Source organism: Takifugu rubripes, chromosome 6 (genome assembly GCF_901000725.2).
Source record: "Takifugu rubripes chromosome 6, fTakRub1.2, whole genome shotgun sequence".
NCBI lineage: Eukaryota > Metazoa > Chordata > Actinopteri > Tetraodontiformes > Tetraodontidae > Takifugu > Takifugu rubripes.
Genome location: NC_042290.1, coordinates 2023527 through 2043552, shown reverse-complemented (window position 1 = coordinate 2043552; position 20026 = coordinate 2023527). Strand labels below are relative to the sequence as shown.

The 20026-nt window shown below is 47.9% G+C and overlaps 3 protein-coding genes across 3 annotated transcripts; 2 read left to right on the top strand and 1 right to left on the bottom strand.

Moving 5' to 3' along the window:
* Positions 1-8: 8 nt before the first annotated feature.
* On the top strand, positions 9-4573 carry skp2 (S-phase kinase-associated protein 2, E3 ubiquitin protein ligase). Its single transcript, XM_029837577.1, has 10 exons — positions 9-409; positions 866-1104; positions 1183-1294; positions 1425-1568; positions 1928-2062; positions 2369-2467; positions 2556-2683; positions 3337-3388; positions 3460-3567; positions 3730-4573. The coding sequence occupies exons 1-10, from the start codon at positions 270-272 to the stop codon at positions 3935-3937; spliced, it is 1365 nt and encodes a 454-aa protein (XP_029693437.1). The 5' UTR covers positions 9-269; the 3' UTR covers positions 3938-4573.
* Positions 4574-4956: 383 nt separating this feature from the next.
* On the bottom strand, positions 4957-10842 carry nadk2 (NAD kinase 2, mitochondrial). Its single transcript, XM_011604428.2, has 13 exons — positions 10688-10842; positions 9820-10060; positions 9524-9612; positions 9362-9450; positions 8310-8391; positions 8160-8243; positions 7512-7651; positions 7326-7413; positions 6985-7080; positions 6086-6141; positions 5955-6008; positions 5713-5836; positions 4957-5637 (listed from the first exon to the last, which is right to left on the bottom strand). The coding sequence occupies exons 3-13, from the start codon at positions 9604-9606 to the stop codon at positions 5499-5501; spliced, it is 1035 nt and encodes a 344-aa protein (XP_011602730.2). The 5' UTR covers positions 9607-9612; positions 9820-10060; positions 10688-10842; the 3' UTR covers positions 4957-5498.
* A 1606-nt stretch (positions 10843-12448) lies between these two features.
* On the top strand, positions 12449-18995 carry LOC101066193 (excitatory amino acid transporter 1). Its single transcript, XM_029837588.1, has 10 exons — positions 12449-12593; positions 13123-13265; positions 13346-13483; positions 14416-14620; positions 14698-14740; positions 15035-15315; positions 15388-15621; positions 15903-16097; positions 16169-16315; positions 17892-18995. The coding sequence occupies exons 2-10, from the start codon at positions 13127-13129 to the stop codon at positions 18100-18102; spliced, it is 1593 nt and encodes a 530-aa protein (XP_029693448.1). The 5' UTR covers positions 12449-12593; positions 13123-13126; the 3' UTR covers positions 18103-18995.
* The last annotated feature ends 1031 nt before the right edge of the window (positions 18996-20026 follow it).

Genomic DNA, 20026 nt, shown 5'->3' with positions numbered 1-20026 from the left:
GCAGCAGCTCGCGCCGTCACGTGGTCCGTCCAGCTCGTCAAACTGCGGCGCGTGAGGTTTATCAGAGCGTTCCGACTGCTAAAGTTTTTTTTAAAAAAAACATTATTGTTTAACATTATTATTGATAATACTGTAGTATATAATATTGAATAATAATACTGCGTAAAAAGCTATTTATATTTTTTAAAAAGTCTCAGGGTCACGTTGTGACGTGATGACGCAGGACGTCGAGTTACGTCATCGCGTCGTGACCCTGGCGCGCGGTGTGGATGGCGGTGTGTTTAAAGACTGAGGCTGCAGTCGGAGAGAGAACCAGATTACCAGAACCAGGACCACCAGTGCAGGACCTGACCTTAAAAGCTGCAGGAACACCGAGTCCACATCAGATCGAGGCCATGCGCAGAGTCAGGTACGCGTGCATGTGTTTTCTGCTTTATGTCGGTAAAATAGGCGCATGTTACGTGGACGCGGATTTTCTCTACCTTCTCTCCCTAAAACGACTCAGTTGCTGACTGAAGAGTTCTGTATGCACATTTCAAAGTAAGAATCCAACAAATGCCGCTAATTTAATCTCAGTCGTGTCGTTGTCGTGTGCTAATGTAGATCCCTTCTCACAAATGTCGGTAGCGCGCTTTCAGGCCTTCGGCGCTTCTTCTTGGTTCAATAATTTCAGGATTACAGTTATGGAATCATCGAGTATCTGATGGCTAAAGATGAGTCTAATGTCTGCGGGACTGACGTGTGCAGAGAGGAGAAAGTGGAGTTTTGTCTTTTTTGGAGGCAAAGTTTGCGCGGCTGCGGGAATATGGCGGGCAGAGATGCGCTGCTGGAGATAATCGAACTAATCGAACCTCTTTGTCGCCAGCATGCCCCTGCAGGACCTGCCCAACCTGAGAGTCCAGGGATCCGTGCTGAGGACCAACAAACGCAAACTCAGGGGCTCTGTGAGCGAGGGTCTGGACTCCGAGTGCACCCCCAGAGAGCTCATCCAGCCGTGCTCCCCCACCCTGAAGCACCAGCGCCCAGCCTGCAAGGGGAAGGAGAACGACGGGGAGCAGTTTGTGCTTGCCAGGAGATCCAGGAGGAAAAAGGAATCTGTGTCTGGTAAAGTTCCGACTTTCAATGGCTGCAGCCGGGTGGTAGGGTCAGTGTTAAGGAACCTTCTGTTGATGTTCCCCTCAGGCGTCTCACTGGATCATTTACCTGATGAGCTGCTCCTCAGGATCCTCTTCTGCCTTCCTCTGAGGGACCTGCTCAGGACGTCAGCAGTGTGCAGACGCTGGCACCGTTTGGCGTGAGTCTCTCTCTCACGCAAGATTCACTGTTGGCTTTGCTTTTTTGGAGAAGATGGTTAACATTCCTGGATAGATGTGTCACTGGGTTTGTTCCTGTCTTTCAACCTGTTTTTGGTGTGGCTGCCTCAGGGTGGATGAGTGTCTGTGGCGCAGCGTCGACCTGGAGGGTTTGATCCACGTGGGTCCGGCTCTGCAGCACGTGCTGAAGACGGGCGTCCGCCGCCTGCGCTGCCCTCGCTCCTTCATGGAAGAGCTGCATTTGTCAGACATGAGGTCAGTCTGAGATCCTCGATGTTCTCGTCCTTCAGCAGCAGCCAGGTTCCACAGGCTCCAAAGCCCTCACCTGGAACGTTCTCTGTCCTCTAAAGTGCCTTTAAGAGACTCTTGGTCCTGTCAGATGCTGCATAAATAAAGTTAAATCAGGTTCAGGGGGAACATCTGACATCAGCTCGACTGTCACAACGTTGGCTGTACAGCAGTGTCATGGACGCTGCTCTTTACCTCTGAGCTCTTCCTGGTCTCAATAGGAACATTAAAGACCTTGACGTGCACGTTGACCTCTGTTTAGACTGTGTGGACACATGTTTGGGTGTTCAGGCTCTGTCACTTGACCTGTTATCATTTGGTCTCAGCTCTCTGCAGCTGGTTCAGATGGACATGTCCAACTCCACCATCCCTACACCAGCTCTGGAGAGCATCATCGGTGGCTGCAGGCTCCTGGAGTACCTGAGCTTGGAAGGTCTGCAGCTGTCTGACGCCATAATCACGTAGGTTTGAGATGGAAAAACCCTGGATGAACAAACCCGAACAGCAGTGTTGATCTGTCAAAGCTCCTTCGATGCAATAAAACAGCTGACAGGATGTTTCTGGTGTCCTCAATGGGACAAGTCAGAGCAGCTCAAACCAGATTTGTCCCATTGAGGACACCAGAAACATCCTGTCTACAAATTCACCAGTCTGAGTGCTGGCAGGAGCTCTCCTGAACCCTCTGGGTAATAACGGATGTGGAGCGGTATTGGGTGGCATCTTTTTGGGTGTTGAAGTGTCCACGTTGGTATGTTCTGTGTGTCCAGGTCCTTGTCTGAGAACAGCCGCCTGCTGCAGCTCAACCTGAGCGGCTGCTCTGGATTCTCTGCTGCTGCTCTGGCCCACATGCTGGACTCGTGCTCCTGGTCAGCTTCAGTCTGCTCTATCTGAGTCAGAGCTCCTCCAGGCTGCCCGTCTCACCTGTCCCCGTCTCTCCCTGTCTCATACCTGCAGTATACAGCAGCTGAATATATCGTGGTGCAGCTTCAGCAGTCAGCATGTGAAGAGCGTCGTCGCCCATCTGAGCTCGTCTGTGACTCACCTCAACCTCAGCGGCTACAGAGAGAACCTCACGCTGGAGGGTAAGAGCAGGAGGACGTGGTGTTACAGGAGGTTTCATAGGAACCAGCTGGTGTTTTTCCTGAAGCTGTTTTGTCCCTCTGTAGACGTGCACATCATAATTACAAGATTTCTATAAAATGGAGCTGCTTTGGTTAAAGATCCACAAGGACAAAGTTGATCTCATGACCTTTAATGCAGAAGGTTGATATTATTGGGTGTAGCAACTGGTGTCTGCCTGTAAGTGATCCTCCCTCCATAAGCACGTGAGAGGAAAGCAGACAGATGTGAGGCGATGTGTGTTACAGATGTGAGGCGATGTGTGTTACAGATGTGAGATGATGTGTGTTACAGATGTGAGGCGATGTGTGTTACAGATGTGAGATGATGTGTGTTACAGATGTGAGGCGATGTGTGTTACAGATGTGAGATGATGTGTGTTACAGATGTGAGGCGATGTGTGTTACAGATGTGAGATGATGTGTGTTACAGATGTGAGATGATGTGTGTTACAGATGTGAGATGATGCGTGTTACAGATGTGAGGCGATGTGTGTTACAGATGTGAGGCGATGTGTGTTACAGATGTGAGATGATGTGTGTTACAGATGTGAGATGATGCGTGTTACAGATGTGAGATGATGTGTGTTACAGATGTGAGATGATGTGTGTTACAGATGTGAAGGTGTTGGTGACGAGGTGTACAAACCTTCAGATCCTAGATTTAAGGTAAGGGCATGTTCTTCACGTGATGGTGCTGGGCACACGTGCACTCTTGTTCAGTGTTTGCTGTGTTGCAGCGACAGCACGCTGCTGATGGCCGACTGCTTCCAGGTGCTCCGACAGCTGGGGCGCCTGGTCCACCTGTCCCTGAGCCGCTGCTACCAGATCCACCTGGCTGCTCTGACGTAAGTGGAGGCTCCCGTGACTCTAGGCAGCGCTACGGAGACGGCCTAATGTTTTCACAGCAATAGACTTTCATCAGAACCGAGCCCGGGCCATAGTCCAGTTGTCATTAAACAGCTCATGTCTGTCAGATCAGAGCTCTAATGTTCTTGTCTTCCTTCAAGCGACGTGGGTCAAATGTTCCCCCTCCTGGGCCTTCTGGACATGTTTGGTGTGGTCCACACTAGTCACATGGCAGCTCTGAAGAAGGACGTGCCTCACATCTCCATTAACTCGAAGCCCTTCTCCAGCATTGCCCGGCCGACACCTGCAGGCAGACCTGGTGACGGCACCATGTGGTACCAGAGGTGCCGGCTCAGGTTCAAGCTGTAGTGACCCCTCCCCCTCCACTTCCTGTTTTAAGCTGTGCCAGAGGATGTCTGAATTTAGTCAAATCAACCCAAAATAAGTCCTCAAGTTCCAAATCTCGATATCTGGGAGTGTTTTAGGATGACTGTAAAACGGCCTGTAGCACCTGCAGAAGATCCCACAGACGACGGGTGCTTCAATGTTGTAGTTATTGCTGCTGCTGGGCTGATTTTCTCCAGACCTGAACAGTCTGATCTGCCTCGTTCTCAAGTGATGAGAAAATTTCTGCTAATGTTCTAGAAGCAGGACATCTAGTTTGTGAAGGTGACCTGTGAGGGCAGGTTGGGGAGGTCTTTGGCACCACCAGGGTCAGGAACACCCTCACAGCCCTTTGGGACGACGAGCTGGTGGAACATTGAATCCTCCTCTTACGAGTTCATCTTTTTATGGATATTTTTGAAGGTGTTCCTTTTATTTAAAATGTTTTTGTAGAACTTTGAAATGATGTTTGGATGAAAAGACAAAGGTTCTAATGATGCCTTGAACACATCTGGATATTAAATGTAAAGACTTTGTTGTGTAACAACTGGATGCGTCTGGTTTCATCATGTCTCATTAAATATGCAGCTGATCTCAGCTCAACTTGTTTTTCTAATTAAACTGCCTATTTGTGTCTTTTCATAATCTCCCTGATTTATTTTCAGCTAATTAGATCTTAGAGTGGTTGAGAGAATGTAGCACACTGGATTTAAGAGACAGACACATGTCTGACGCCACATCAGCATAAAGTCAGACACAGCCAGACCAGGATCCGGATTCAGCAGTCGGGTCCAATTGCCGGGTCTGCGTGGCGTTACTGGCCCCACTCACAGTCCAGATGTGTATCTGCAGTGAAGTGGTGACTCCAAACTGGTCTTCAGTGTGAATGAGTGAATGTTTTGTCTGCTGTGATGAGCTGGAGACCGGGGTGACTCCGCCCTGCTCTGTGGAGGGATGAATGTAGCTTGTCTGTTGCTCAGAAAGACACAAAAAAGATCCCGTGATGCTTTGTAAAAGTTTAATACCGGTAGATAAATATTTTCTTTGAAAATCACAGACAATGTACAACCGAGTCAACGACGACGGTGCGGTAACAAGGGTCACCGTTGGTAACAGTTACCACGGTTACCTGGCAAGGTTAACCCTTGATCCATGAGAGCGGGCTGGGTCGTTCTGTGGTAGAGTCGTGTGAAGAAGAATCGTCAGTGTCAAACTACCAAAATTAGAAGAAAAAAAACATGGAAGACTAGTTGACCAGTTCTAACCTGGTAACCAGTGCCAACCGGTCCAACACAACACATGAATGTGGAACTCTGCCAGCTGCTGCAGCCTGGTTCTGTCCAGACTGCTGACCTATGCATTTATTTCATTTTCAAACGGAGCTTGAAGGTCAAAAAAGTGTCCACACGGGACAAAAGGCTGCTTGATCCTCAGTGTTCCTGCTCTGTGCTGGTCAGCAGGACAAAAGAAGCTAATTCCCCGGAGACCCGATCCCTTTCCCAAGTATAAAAACACACGACAGAATCTGTGATCCACTGGATTCCTCTCAGCTGTTGAGAACAACTGTCCGCAGCAGATCTTCCTCACTCATGCTGATGGTGGCGATGGCGCCGTCATTAAACTCAAAGGACGTCCCCCCGTCCACCACCATGCAGGCGTCCCAGCAGCGTGAGCGGACACACACTCTGCAGCGGCAGACAACAGACACGGCGTCACACACACACCTGAGACACCGAGCACGCTCACACGGAGGAACTGACTTGCTGGCGAAGCCTCTCTGCCGACTGCTGAAGAAGACTCTGTTGACGATGGGCTCCCTCACGCTGTAGAGCAGACGGCCGTCAGCCGAACAGAACACCAGCGCGTCGTTGTATTGATCAGTCACTGCGCGTGCACACACGCACACACACACACACACACACACACACACACAGGTAAATGACTGAACCCTTTCTGAGCCCCAGGTAACTGATGATGCCACATAGCAACGAGAGGAACTCACCTTTCTCAATAAAGTTCTGGTCCAGTGGAAGGTTCAGGCCCGTCTGGGACTTTCCTGCAGAAACATCTGTTAGTCGGCTCAGAACCCTCTGGGCTCAAACTGAGATGACACATGAGAACCTGCACATTTACCGATTTTTAGAATCTCCCCAACGGCTTGTTCAGCAAGTTTGTTGATGTTATACGACCTGAGGACACGCAGAAGAGTAACACATCAGTCAGCACCGCATTGCTGGAGATCCATCTCCTCATTGGGATCATCTGAGGAGGTCACTGCTTCCATATGAACCTCTATACTGCTGAAAACTACAGATTAGGTTCAGGATTCTTCTGCAGGTTACTGCGTGCGTGTGTGTGTGTGTGTGGGGGGGGGGGGGACCTCTAGCCCCCTGCCCTCTTCTAACTGGGTCTCCTGCCCAGCCGTGATGCGTGGCACCTTCATTCCAAGCTGCAGTTTCTTTTCCTCCAGCTTGTTGGTGAGACGCACCAGGAAGATGTGTGTGGCCGTGGCAGCTTAACGTCCCTTCATGCAGGGATGGGGCTGGGCCTGCTCTGGTGCAGAGCTGACCCAGCTCAGGGCCTCTGGGTGATGCTATTTTTAGAGCGCCTGCTGCTCAGACTGTTGTCTGGCTGAGTGATTACACACAAGCAGGCGTGGCTGAAGAGGAGGCGGTCCACAGTCCACAAGAGCAACTTCTGAATTTACTGTTATTCAGATATTCAGCGATGACATTATTTCTTGTGTAGTTTCTCTGCCCCCCCCATCCCCCATCCATCTACAGGTATCACTGCCTTTATAGCTGTGCACTGACCTGCTGACCTCCGACCCTGCTGACCCACTCTACTCTTATACCAGCAGTTTTTTTATCATTAATTTATTTCCCTGATCTCTGCCTAGTCTATCCTCTACCTGTCCTCCCCCTTCTCCTCTCTCTCTACCCAGCCCCCATCAGCAGGAGGGTCCCCCTACATGAGCCTGGTCCTGCTCAAGGTTTTTTCCTGTTATGTTGTGTTTTACCCTCTATACATACCAGGCCTTGGATCCAGTTCCTGTGCAAATACTGAGTCCTGAACTCTTCTGCTTCTCCCATGGACCATCATCCACAGAGATCTCATAGTAGGAAGCCCTAGCAAACAGGAGAAACACACAAGCTCTAACTGAGGCTTGAGAACCTGAAGCTCAGATCCAATGAAACATTTGAAGAGCATCCACGTGTCACCATGTGACACCAGAGTCAGCAGAAGACCTGATCAGGGTTCCTACCAGTTGAACTGAGGACCAGTCAGCTGGTCCAAGGCTCCTCTGCTTCCCTATCTAACTACAGCGACAGGCTGTGGATGGAGAGAATGTGGAGAGGAATGATGGAGATACCTGGAGGACAGAGATTCTCCGATGAAGATCTCATTTAGGCCTCGGACGGGGAGGAGGCGAGGCTCTGAGAAATTCTCTGGTGGTGTTCCTGAGGAAGGACACTGCATTAGACTTGGACACAAGGATCTGATGCTGCCCATCAAGGCCTACGCTGGTGGTAGGAAGTCTAGGGAGCAGGTCCCATACGTTGGTGGAGACCCAGGGTGGTGATGCGGTGAGCCTGGCTGTGCTGTTCCAGGCTCAACTGCTGCTCATGTAGGTCCACTGGGGTGGGGTTGATCCCTGTTCCTTCTAAATGCAGACGGATCCTCTGCCGCCACAGCCACCTGAAAACAGCACAGCCTGCTTTAAAGCAAAGGTAAGAGGGGGCGTCAACAAGTTTTAAGCTTTTATGTGGTGTTTTAGAATATCTTGGCAGATCCAAGGTCCCAAAACCAACAGCAAGGCAGTAGAACCAGTCAACAAAGGAGCAACGCTGCAGTTATGCGGGCAGAGAGATGCAGGAGCAGCTGCAGCTGAGACCTGTCTGGACCACTAAGAGCATCTTTCTACAACAGCTCAGCTCTCATCACCTCCGAGTCTGCCCTTTAACCCCACATAGATGACCTCGTCACACGGAGATTAGGGCAGCAGCCGTGAGGCGTTCACTGACACGACCGGTGTCACCCGAATGTGTTCATCCTCGATGTGGTGCAGCACTGAAATGCTCCTGTGATGTAATGTACATCGTGTTCATGTGCTCCAGCATCACATCTTTGACAAAGTAGTTTCTTCCTAAAGTTGAGTGTTTCACACAACTAGAGTCACATCAAACCTGAGAAAACCAGAACGTACCTGAACTCACCACGGGACAGTTTATCCAGCGCCTCTGGGAAGGCTCGAGTGTACCGAACAGGCAAACACAGATGACCTTGTGACCTTTACAGAAGAGAGGACGTCACAAAAGCTGATGAAGCTCTGTGTTCATGCAAGGAGCCCACTTACCTCTCTGGGTCAGTGTTGACCCCAACCACTGGTTTGTCCTTGCTTAACACCTTACTGGCCACCAGCAGCATCGTCCCATCTCCTGACAAGACAAGAGATGAGTGAGGAGGGAGCGACCCAGCCGAGGGCCCGCTGCTCCCGGCAGGCTTCCCTAAAGGAGCTAACCCAGCATAAAAGCAGTGACAGGAACTCCCATCTATCAGCTTCCCTCCGACACCTGCAGGTCCTCTGCAGCCCATCAGATTGGATGGAGACAGTTGGTGGACAGACATTGCCAGGTCAGGACGGTGGCTGGTCCACTCCAGGCCCTTCAAACTTCCCTCACACACTCCTGTTGATGAGTTACTGTCTTCAGCCCAGCCTGGGCGCCCGAGAGCTCTGCCTCAACTCTCTATAGAGTCCTTCTCTCAGCTTTCCCTCCACCCTGACCAGTCTCCCTGTCCCAGCTACTGAACCCACCCACAGCCTGATGCTGCCCCCTCCAGGCTTCACTGTAGGGATGGTTGGTTCCTTCAGACCAGAGTGGTTCTTTAGGTGTTTTCCTAGGTTTCTGCGGTCACGATTGAAGGACAGTGTGAGCAGAGAGGATTCCAGCACTGCTACGAGCTGCTGTCTGGAATCATCCAATACCAACAAATGGATTTTACCAACAGGAAGAATAACCTGGAAAAGCAGCGGCGGCCATGATGGGAGCAGTGTGAGGAGGGAAATGTAATGTCGCACCCATCAAATCATGCCAAGCAGCTGATGAAAGTGAGACTGAAACCCTGATATTAAACCAGCAGACTGTGAACCGCTTGTGTTGCTGCTGCGGGGGTGTCTGACTGACACGGTGGATCCTTCCACACGCAAAAACTCCACTATCAAACTGCAAAATGTAAATGTAATCACCAGGATCCACTAGAGGATCAGAATCTGTGCACAAGAATGTCAACGCAATGTCAGGATTACAGCTTTTGAACGACATCCTGGTTAGAAATAGATGCAAATAAAAAGCCTGCAGTTGAGCAGCGCTGCTGTTAGCTGCACCCCGTGTGGTCTTGGGTCCATACCTCCAGCACTGATGATTGCATCTGCCCATCGCACTACCTCTTCATCATACTCTCCTCTCTTCACCACTCGTACATCGATCTTTTTCTCCCTGTCGTCACAAGAAAATCAAACTGTTCCAGTCAGTGTCTGCTTGTGAGGAGCTGGGACGGGTCAGATGTTACCTCAGACTCTTCACAATATGCTCGACATTGCTGGTGTGGATGTTGTGTCTCTCCAGCAGGCCGCTGTAGCTGGAGCCCTTCATGGCCAGCTGGAAGAGGGCAGAATGTTGAGACGTCAGTGAAAGCCTCTCTGAGGAAACATGGACAAGTGGAGACGCAACAGCTGCACCAACAGGACAAACTTCTCACTCTTAGCAGAAGCAAACGTACAGTTTATTTTCTGTGGACGGGACTAAGCGGCCTATAGAACACCCATAGACGGGACATTTTAAAGTAGTATCAAGGCGAGGGCGTACCAGCTGTTTCAGGTCCTCTTCCGAGAGTCCAGCATAGCGATAACGCTGCTGTTCAAACTCGTAGCGCGTCGTCTTTGTCACCACGGCCACCTTCTCCGGTTTGAACTCACTCTTTGGCTGAAGGGAGACTTTGTGTGCCGAGGTGTGGCGGAGACGACGACAGTTCCCAAACAGCAGGTTCACGGCTCGGTTAGCCAAGCACAAGCAAGTTGCCCGTTGACTGAAGAGTGGGACATTGTGCCTGCAATCACAAATAAAACAGTTTGTTGGTCGAGAGGGTAATTATCTGCTCTGTACTGGTTCATACTGGTTCTGAACTGCAGTTGGCAGGTCACCAAACACCTGAAACTACAGGAGCTGAGTTCTCTAAGCTTAAACTAAGCTCACCTCTGACACCTCTAGTGTTAGGGGGTGGGGTTTGGGTGCAGGGACCGGTCAGACTAGAAGCTGGATTTATTCACGATAATACTAAGAACAGTCTTATTCCAGAGCAGTGCTGGGCAGTGGGACACTAGCTAACACAATGTTGTATGTTCCTTTAAGTTTAAATTCTTGCACCGTCGATCCTTGATAGATTAAGAATCAAAACAGCTGTGATCCTTAGACATGTGTGAGCTTGTTTTCGCGTGTTGGGTGTAGATACATCAGCATTCCTTTCATACAAGCAGCGTTAATAACAGCAGTAAGCTGCAGTGCAAAGAAACCCAACTATTAACGGTTTATAGTCGATAAAGCGATAAAGACACCACGTCACAAATCTAGACGTGGCTAACCTGTTAGCTACCCACAGACTAGCAAAGAACTCTACGTAAAAGCTCGGAAAAACAAAGTTCTAAAAAATAGCTGAAGTCGGGTCAAACCTACGCACCCGACAAAGACCCACAGGAGCGGGCTGTAAACCCGACCGCAGCGATATCAGCTCGGCAGGTACCACGGAACCACAGGACGGGACGGTTCCTACGCGTGTTCGAGCTCGAATCAGCGTCTGTGTCGATTTGTTTGGTCTGTCCTGGTGGTGACCACGTGACCTCGATGCGTTTAATAAAATTTGAAAAAGGAAAACTTCAAGAGAATTTACGCATGTGGAAAGTTGGTCAACGCGCATTTGGTCAACACCTTGGCTGGAGCGTCGCCGCTCCGCCGTGTTTAGTAAACGCCTGTGCGACCTGGTTTCTGGCGTATTTTCCGCTAATTATATTCATTTTCACCAGGGAATCTGTTTCCATGCAGTGGGTCGCTTATTAGAGCAGCAGTTCTAGTTTCCCAGCTAATTGCTGCGCGTCAATGACTCGGAGGAATTCTCCTGAACTATTCCAGGTCCCAAGTGCTGGTCCAGCTCCCGAGTGCTAGTCTGGGTCCCAAGTGCTGGTCCAGCTCCTGAATGCTTGTCTGGTCCCAAGTGGCTGATCCGGGTCCCAAGTGCTGGACTCCTCAGCCGCTTATTATTCATCTATATTCGGCCTCACACAACGCCAGTGCCCAACATGGTTAATCTCTTACTGTATGATAATATACTGTAGTATAATAATACTGTATAATAACAATAATAATAATAGTTGTTGTCGTCGGCATTAGTAGTAGTAATAATAATAGAGTAGTAGTAGTAGTAGTGGTAGTAGGAGTAAGCAGTATGTAGTAGTAGCAGTAGTAGTAGCAGTAGTAGTATTCTGTATTCATTTACAGGTATCGCCGCTTTCGTAGCTGCGTGATGACCTCCAGCCCCACTGACCACTCGGCCGGCGGCTTGCATAAATAGTGTATTTTTGTATGTGTTTCTGTGCTCTGTGCCTCTCCTCTCCTCTCCTCTCCTCTCCCTCTCTCTCTCTCCTCTCCTCTCCTCTCCTCTCTATCATCTACCTGTCCTCCCCCCTTCTCCTCTCTCTCTACCCAGCCCCCCCATCAGCAGGAGGGTCCCCCTACATAAGTCTGGCCCTGCACAAGGTTTCTTCCTGTTAAAGGGGAGTTTTTCCTTGCCACTGTTGCTTGTCTGGGGTTAGGCCCTGGATTCTGGAAAGTGCCTTGAAACAATTTTGATTGTAAAAGATGCTATATAATAAAGATTGATTTGATTTGATTGATTTAGAAGCAGTACTAGTAGTAGCAGCAGTAGTAGTAGTAACAGTAGCAGCAGCAGTAGTAATAGTACGGTAATAGTAGTAGTAGTAGTAGTAGTAGTAGTAGTAGTAGCAGTAGCAGCAGCAGTAGCAGTAGTAGTAGTAGTAGTAGTAGTAATATCAGTAGTAGCAGTAGCAGCAGCAGTAGTAGTAATAGTAGTAGTATTCCCAATATTTGAAATAAACCAATGTGACTTGTGTTAAAGGTGAATTATACCTATTTATTTATCCATTTATATCTATTCAATTATTATACATCTTTTTTCATGGATATTTTTCCTTCATCAGTCAGTTTCCTCTTTGAATCAAACATTTTTGATGCTCTTTTTGCTCAGACTGACATTTGACAGACACCTACATGTTGGACGAGTCGGCACATATTCCTAACAAGGAGTGAAAACACGTCTGAGTGGCAGGACAGAGACATGTTCTAATCTGTTCTAATCTCATTCTGTCAGTATTTGGGGGCGTGTCCACCACTCTTGTGGGAGGAGCTTCTTCCCTCCCTGCTGGTGCTGCACCCACAGCTGCTGCAGCATGAAGCTGTTCCACATGTGGAGGCTTCACCTTCATCTCCAGCTTCCAGGAAGAGCCAGCTGTGCCAGCTCCAGCCCTCCAGGATCATCTTCTGCTGAGAACTAAAGAGACACCATCCTAAAGGTAGGCTGTCAACTTTGAGTTGTGTCTGCAGATAAAGACTCAGAAATTAGACACTTTAAAATGGTTTAAAACTCACAGAGAAACAAACTCTTTGTTTCCTGGCTTGAGTTTATTTGTTACTCCAAGGTGGCTCCTTTTCATCAGGAACTAAGGTTGCTCCTCTCATCACTCACTCACATACTTTACAGCTTTTATCTCCATCCCGCTCTCCATCCTGAAGATACATGATGCTGATCATTTACTGACAGACGTCCAACACCTGACAGAGCTACACAACTCAGGCAAAGAGACAGCTACATCCCATATTCTCCATTATTGCATGAAATTCCTGAATATATCTGTTCAGTTTGCCTTTTATTGCAGACAAGGTCAGCTGTTCACTTGGGATTTGTCTCGTACTGACAGAAACGTCATATTCTATTCTATTCTATTCTATTCTATTCTATTCTATTCTATTCTATTCTATTCTATTCTATTCTATTCTATTCTATTCTATTCTATTATTATGGGTCTTCTTGTGCTGGTTCAGCAGGATGCAGCGTATCAGGGAAGGCATTCACATACGCACCATGAAGGCCAAGAGGAAAGTGGAGGAGGTCTCCAAAGAGGATGTGCTGGCGTTCCTCAGGAAAAATGCTTTTGTGCTCTTCACAGTCGGAGCTGTTGTTGTGGGTGAGTATGCTGGATGTGGCTCCATCATCCATCTGCTCACTGTAAACCAGCAACATTGCCACTTACTTCTCTCTTTGCAGGTATCATTCTAGGCTTCACACTCCGGCCCTATAAGATGACCTACCGGGAGGTCAAGTACTTCTCTTTCCCTGGAGAACTGTTGATGAGAATGCTTCAGATGCTTGTTCTTCCTTTACTGGTTTCCAGTCTCATAACAGGTAACTGGTGTGTCAGAAAGTGATCAGACACCTCCAGGACGAGTTAAGACGAGGTGGATGTGGACTTACTGGGCAAAGATGCTGCGTCCACATCCACACTTGTTTGTTCTTCTTCCATCCAAACAGCTAAAATGAGCAGGAATAAAGGTGAAAAGAATGTGCTCCACATTTAAGATCTTGTGAAGATCTAGCTCAGGGGCCTGGAGCCTGAGGGCCCTCTGCTCTATTTTAGCTGTTTTACTCTTCTGGACATGTTCCAGGAACCTGCTGGACCCAGTCCTCTGGGGACGCCACAGTCACCACTGGTATTACTGGTAGCTGCCACCACATGTTGTCTAACTGCTCCTTTAGTCCTGGGAACATTTCAGGCTTTTTGTGTTCTTTCTTCCTGATGCACCTGTATCCCAGCAGGAGATAAGAAGGGTGAAGCTGAGAGGGTCATTGGACTTTCCCTCCACATTCTCAGGAACGCCTCACACCATCTCCACAAGTGTAGATTAGGAGGAAATCTGTGGTTGCTCCACCTCAGAACGGATCATCAGATCTGTTCCCAGTGATAATCTGGCTGACAGGGGGGCCCAGGGCTGTGCAAAGGCCAGGACCAGGGTCTCCTTGGGAGGAGTCCTGCTCATGTACAGATTGACATTGTTCATCTACACTGCAGAGATGATGCCTGACAGGAGCTTCCATGTAGCGTTGATCAGGTTCATGGTTGGTAGATAGATGGGACGGTTCCCTTTAATGAATGAGGGACTATTGGGGCAGGTGTGTCTTTATGGATGTGGTTCTGCTATGTGTTGGCTGTTATTCTACCATTATCTGTCCCACCATCTTAGCCTTCAGATAGATATTGAAGTATGGAATGTAACATCTCCCAACAATTATCCCCCACCCCCACGAGTAGTCATGCTTGTGACCTTCTGTCCCCTCAGGAATGGCAGCTTTGGACAGTAAGGCCTCGGGGAAGATGGGCATGAGAGCTGTGATTTACTACATGACCACAACCTTCATTGCAGTTTTTATTGGAATTATAATTGTGCTCATCATCCACCCTGGAAAAGGCTCTAAAGAGGAGTTTGGAAAGCAGCAGACCATAGAACAAGTCAGTCCAGCTGACGCCTTCTTGGATCTGATCAGGTAGTTCAGCCCAGCAGTGATATTCCCGTCATTGGCGTTACTGTCAGTGTCAGTCGTCTCTCTGTCTGTTCTTTCAGGAACATGTTCCCACCTAACCTGGTACAAGCCTGCACACAGCAGGTGAGTCTTCTGAGGAACCACTGCAGAAACCATCCTTCTGTAGCTTCTCTAAACCAGAGATGTCCTGGGGGCACCAGCATGTCCTTCACTAAACATTAGGTTAGGTCAGAGGTCAGTCAGCCACTTGTTAGCGAGACAAGGATGTTTGACGTAACTCTGTGGAAGCTAGAGTAAGACCTTGTCCTGGATAGACATTAATGACAAGGTGGCCCCTGAAATGGTAGAAGAAGGTTGATTCTGGCTGTAGGAGTCTATAGGGATGCAATATTAAGGTGTAATTCTTCCGTTTTCCAGTTCAAAACCAAATATGGGAAGAGAGTGGTCCATTTGACAGTGACAATGAACGAAACGTTCTTTAACTCAACCAATGGAACCCAAGAGTTCATGGAGATCACAAGGGAGGAAGTGATCCCTATGCCGGGTCAGGTCAACGGCGTCAACGCCCTTGGGCTGGTGGTCTTCTCCATGTGCTTTGGCCTGATTATTGGCAACATGAAGGAGCAGGGCCAGCTCCTGAGAGATTTCTTTGACAGCCTAAATGAGGCCATAATGCAGCTGGTGGCCATCATCATGTGGTAAGTTTGGTGCAAGTGTTCTTCAGACCTCCAGTGTGTCCAGTAACAGACTCCATCTCTCTCTCCTTTCAGGTACGCTCCTGTTGGTATTCTATTCCTGATTGCAGGAAAGATAGTGGAGATGGACGATCTGACGCAGATGGGAGGCCAGCTGGGCATGTATACCATCACAGTCATCATTGGCTTACTGATCCACGGCGTCATTATCCTGCCCACTCTCTACTTCACTATCACTCGACAAAACCCCTTTGTTTTCATCGGCGGCCTCCTGCAAGCGTTAGTTACGGCCCTGGGCACCTCCTCCAGGTAAGTTATCCATTACCTGCACTACCTCTACACTATTGTGTGTTTGTGTGTATGTGTGTCCTTGATACTCAGTCAGTCAGGTGCCCGAAGGGAACCAGAAATAAGATGTTAATAATGTATGTTTGGGAACATGCGCTGTAGCTGCTGTGTTTTGGGAGTGTCGTCTCCATGAAGGCTAAGATGATTGTTCAATATGGTTGAGGTTGTCATGGGCAACACTGCTTCTTCGCCTGTAGTGAAGTCCTTGTAAGAAGGTGATGATGTCTGACTTGTGTGTGCAGCTCAGCCACCCTCCCTGTTACCTTCAAATGCTTGGAGGAGAACAACCGAATTGACAAGCGAATCACACGTTTCGTGTTGCCGGTTGGCGCCACTATTAACATGGACGGGACGGCACTCTATGAGGCCCTGGCAGCCATTTTCATCGCCCAGGTCAACAATATGGAGATGAACTTTGGTCAGATCATCACAATTAGGTAAAGAGCAGCTAATGACAACCGAGCAGTCGACCTTTGGACTCGTTTCATGTGTGTTTCCTCCCATCAAGCATCACAGCCACTGCAGCCAGCATCGGAGCGGCTGGTATACCACAGGCAGGCCTGGTCACCATGGTGATCGTTCTCACCTCTGTTGGACTGCCTACTGATGACATCACCCTCATCATTGCAGTGGACTGGGTTCCCTGTGAGTACACGTCTGTCCTAGCAGTACTACTAGTACTACTAGTAATAGTAATTCAGTAAATGGTTAAGAGCAGCTTGTGATTTGAGCAAAGTATCAAACCAGAACTCATAGGTCTAAATTAGCTTTACATCCACCACAGGGACACACTTCCCCACCTCCTCTGGGGACTCGTTCTACATCCCTCTTTTGCTCAGATTTTTTTTATAAGAGTTTTATCATGCAAAGATAATTAAGTTTCCCAATTAATCACTTCAATTAGAAATCCTAACCAGAAACTCCTCAGAAAACTGGGGTAATAAGGAAATCCTGCCCTCTTGTAACTGGGATGAACCAAATGGCTGTTCTGGATTTTCATCCGGACTCCTTTGGTTTGGTAGGACTGGTTTCCTGAATCATTTTCACTTCTATAGACATGCAAGAGGTCAGTATAGTGGTTAAAATGACTAGAAACAATAGAAATAAGTAGTTATACCTTTATCAATATAAGCCTGACCCCCACCCATATGATTCTAGTCAATCAATCAATCAATCAATCAATCAATCAATCAATCAATCAATCAATCAATCAATCAATATTTATATAGCGTCTTTTACAATCAGAATTGTTTCAAGGTGCTTTCCAGAATCCCAGGGCTGACCCCAGACAAGCAACAGTGGCAGGAAAAAACTCCCCTTTAACAGGAAGAAACCTTGAGCAGGACCAGGCTCAGGTAGGGGACCCCTCTGCTGATGGGGGGCTGGATAGAGAGAGAGGAGAGGAGAGGAGAGGAGAGGAGAGGAGAGGAGAGGAGAGGAGAGGAGAGGAGAGGAGAGGAGAGGAGAGGAGAGGAGAGGAGAGGAGAGGAGAGGAAACCATGACCCAGTGGGGTGACAGAGGCCTGCCAGGTGATCATGTTTCTGGACCCTGGCAGCCTTGGCCTATAGCAGCATAGCTAAGATGTGACCTAATGATTAGACGACCCCCTAAGTATGATAATGTGTCTGTCTATGATAATAACTGGAACTACAGAATTAGTAACAATAAGCTTTGCAATGAAGAGCAATGAGCAATGAAGAGACGCCAGTACAGGAGTTATGTGATCTCTTTTGTCAAGACCTGTCAGAACTCTGGCTGCAGCATTTTGGATCAACTGGAGGATTAAAGAGTTGTTTGGACACCCTGATAATAAAGAATTACAATAGTCCAGCCTGGAAGTAACAAATGCATGAATTAACTTTTCATCATCACGATACGTCAGTAGCTTCCTAATCTTTGTGATGTTCTTCAGGTGAAAAAAGGCACTTCTCGAGACTAATTTAATGTGTGAGTTGAAGGAGAGATTTTGATCAAAAGTTACTCCTAGATTCCTCACAGAGAGACTAGATGCTAATGAGATACCATCTAGAGTGATCATATGATCTAATCTATCCCTGAGAGGTTCAGGACCAAACACCATGGTCCCACCGAAGGTTTTTTTCTGTTAAAGGGGTTATGGTAGCTGGGTCAAGGGTCTAGAGATGTTCTTGGTTTTAACTAAACTTGTTTAAATAAATGTGTCTTGAATTGAATCCCAGTCTCTAACTTGGCTCTCTTGGCTCGCCTACAGGGACCGTCTCCGGACTACCACCAATGTCCTGGGAGACTCCATTGGAGCAGGAATTGTGGAGTTTCTTTCCAGAAATGAGCTCCGCAGCAAGGATGTGGAGATGGGAAACTCTGTGCTGGAGGAGAAGGAAAGAAAGAAACCCTACAAGCTCATCTCTCAGGACAGTGATTTAGAAAATGACCGACGTGCTCATCTGGAATCAAACATGTGACCTACAACAGCCACCATCCCCTCAGAATAATCCAGAATTACCCAGAATAACTCGGAATAACTCAGAATAACCCAGAATAACTCAGAATTACTCAGAATTGCCCAGAATAAAACAGAATTACTCTGAATCACCCATAATAACATAATAATCCAGAATAACTCAGAATAACCTTTTTCTTAACACATTTTTTTTTTTAAAAACTTCCTTTTTTCATTTTAAAGAATTTAAAAGAGAGTTCGGCATCATTTGGAATTCTTGTTTCAGGCCACCTGGATTTAGCAGCGGTTGTGTGATTAGCATCGTGTCACAGATGATGGGTGTTTTCTAGTTTTATATCTATAGTCGTGCAGTTTTGTATCTTTATGTTGGAGTCACACAACCTTTAATTTTCAGTACCTGTTGTTAATATGGAACAAACTCATGCCCAAAAGTGAGCTGGCTGTTTCAGGAGTGTGAGGCTGCTGTTGCTGCTGCCGCCCACAGTGGATCATCTAAACTTTAGATGAACTTGGTTCCTTTAGATTCTAAAGGAACTGAGCTGGTTGTGAAGGCGGTCATGTTGGATTCAAGGATTCGCTGTCTCAGGCTCAGCCTGATCAGGGTTCTGGGCCAACAGTCAGGTAGAACCTTCTGATAAGGTTCTGCTCTGAAGAAATAATGTTCTGCACCACATTTGGGAGTGAAGGTTTCTAGAGACTTCCTGATGTTTACATTACAGCCATACACGTTTCCCGTGCACATTAAGGTGCTGCTGCACATTCAGGTCCCTGACTGTGCTGCTGGCACGTGTGCATGAGTGCTTCATGTGTGAAAGTGTCCTCATTCTGTAGGTCCAATAGCTTTCTGTCAACACTTTCATTTCTCTGAACCCCTAAAATAAAAAGTGTTCTGCAAGACCATAAAACAGTTTTTATCTGATCTCTCTGATCTCTGCATGGTCACATGACTGAGTGTGTCTCAACCATAGCAGGACTGGACCTGTCCCTCCTGAAGGACCATCTCTGCTGGACACATCTGCCTCTCGTGCAATTCATCCCGCCGGTTGTCTCTCCACCACTTACTGTTGGTTCTGGTAACTGGGCCTAGAACACGTGACTACACCTCTCCTCTGGTCTTTGGCTCATGGACAACATGTGTTACTGAGACCCTTCAGCAGGTGGAGGAAAGTTATGAAACACTTTCAATATTTCAGCATTATCCGTGAGATATTTTGGTTGAAAAGGCGAAGAACCCCCCCCAAAACAGTGGAGGCCAAGATCAGGTCTGGGAGACCAAGAAGAATCAGAGAGAACCAGTCAGAACCCTGTCTGAGTGCAGAAGACCTCCAGGAAGGTCTGCCAGCCTCTGAAGGTGTGCTTGACTCTTCAGCTGTTCTGATACAGCTGCCCAAACATGACTTTCATGAAGAGTGGTCAGGAGAACACCTCTCCTGCATCCTCACCACAACCTTCAGCATCAGAAGTTGCTAAAGAACATCCAGACCAGCCTGGTGGCTTATAGAGACCTGTGGAACCAGGAGCTTCTACCAGAACTCTGCTGCTGCTGCTGTTGCTGTGAGAAAAAGTGTGTTTGGAGAACAAGGGACACAGAATCTGTTGAGAGGAACATCTGTCCAGCCGTGAACATGGGGGTGATACTGGCCACAGGGGGCGCTGCTGGCCACTACTGCTGCAGGGGCCCAAAGGTCTGCTGAGGGCCCCTTTCCTCGACTGTTATTTAGAAAAGCTAAAAGAGGAGAATGAACCCTGATTTAGTTTAACATCTAAAGCTGTGGTCACTAACTTCCTGTCTTTTGGAGCTTATTTCATCTTCCACCGGCTGAACATCCACACACATTTTGACTACAGCTCCCTGATTCTTCTGCATCAGCCACAACATCTTGGAAAAATAACCCAGCAACATAAACCAGTAACATAAACCAGTA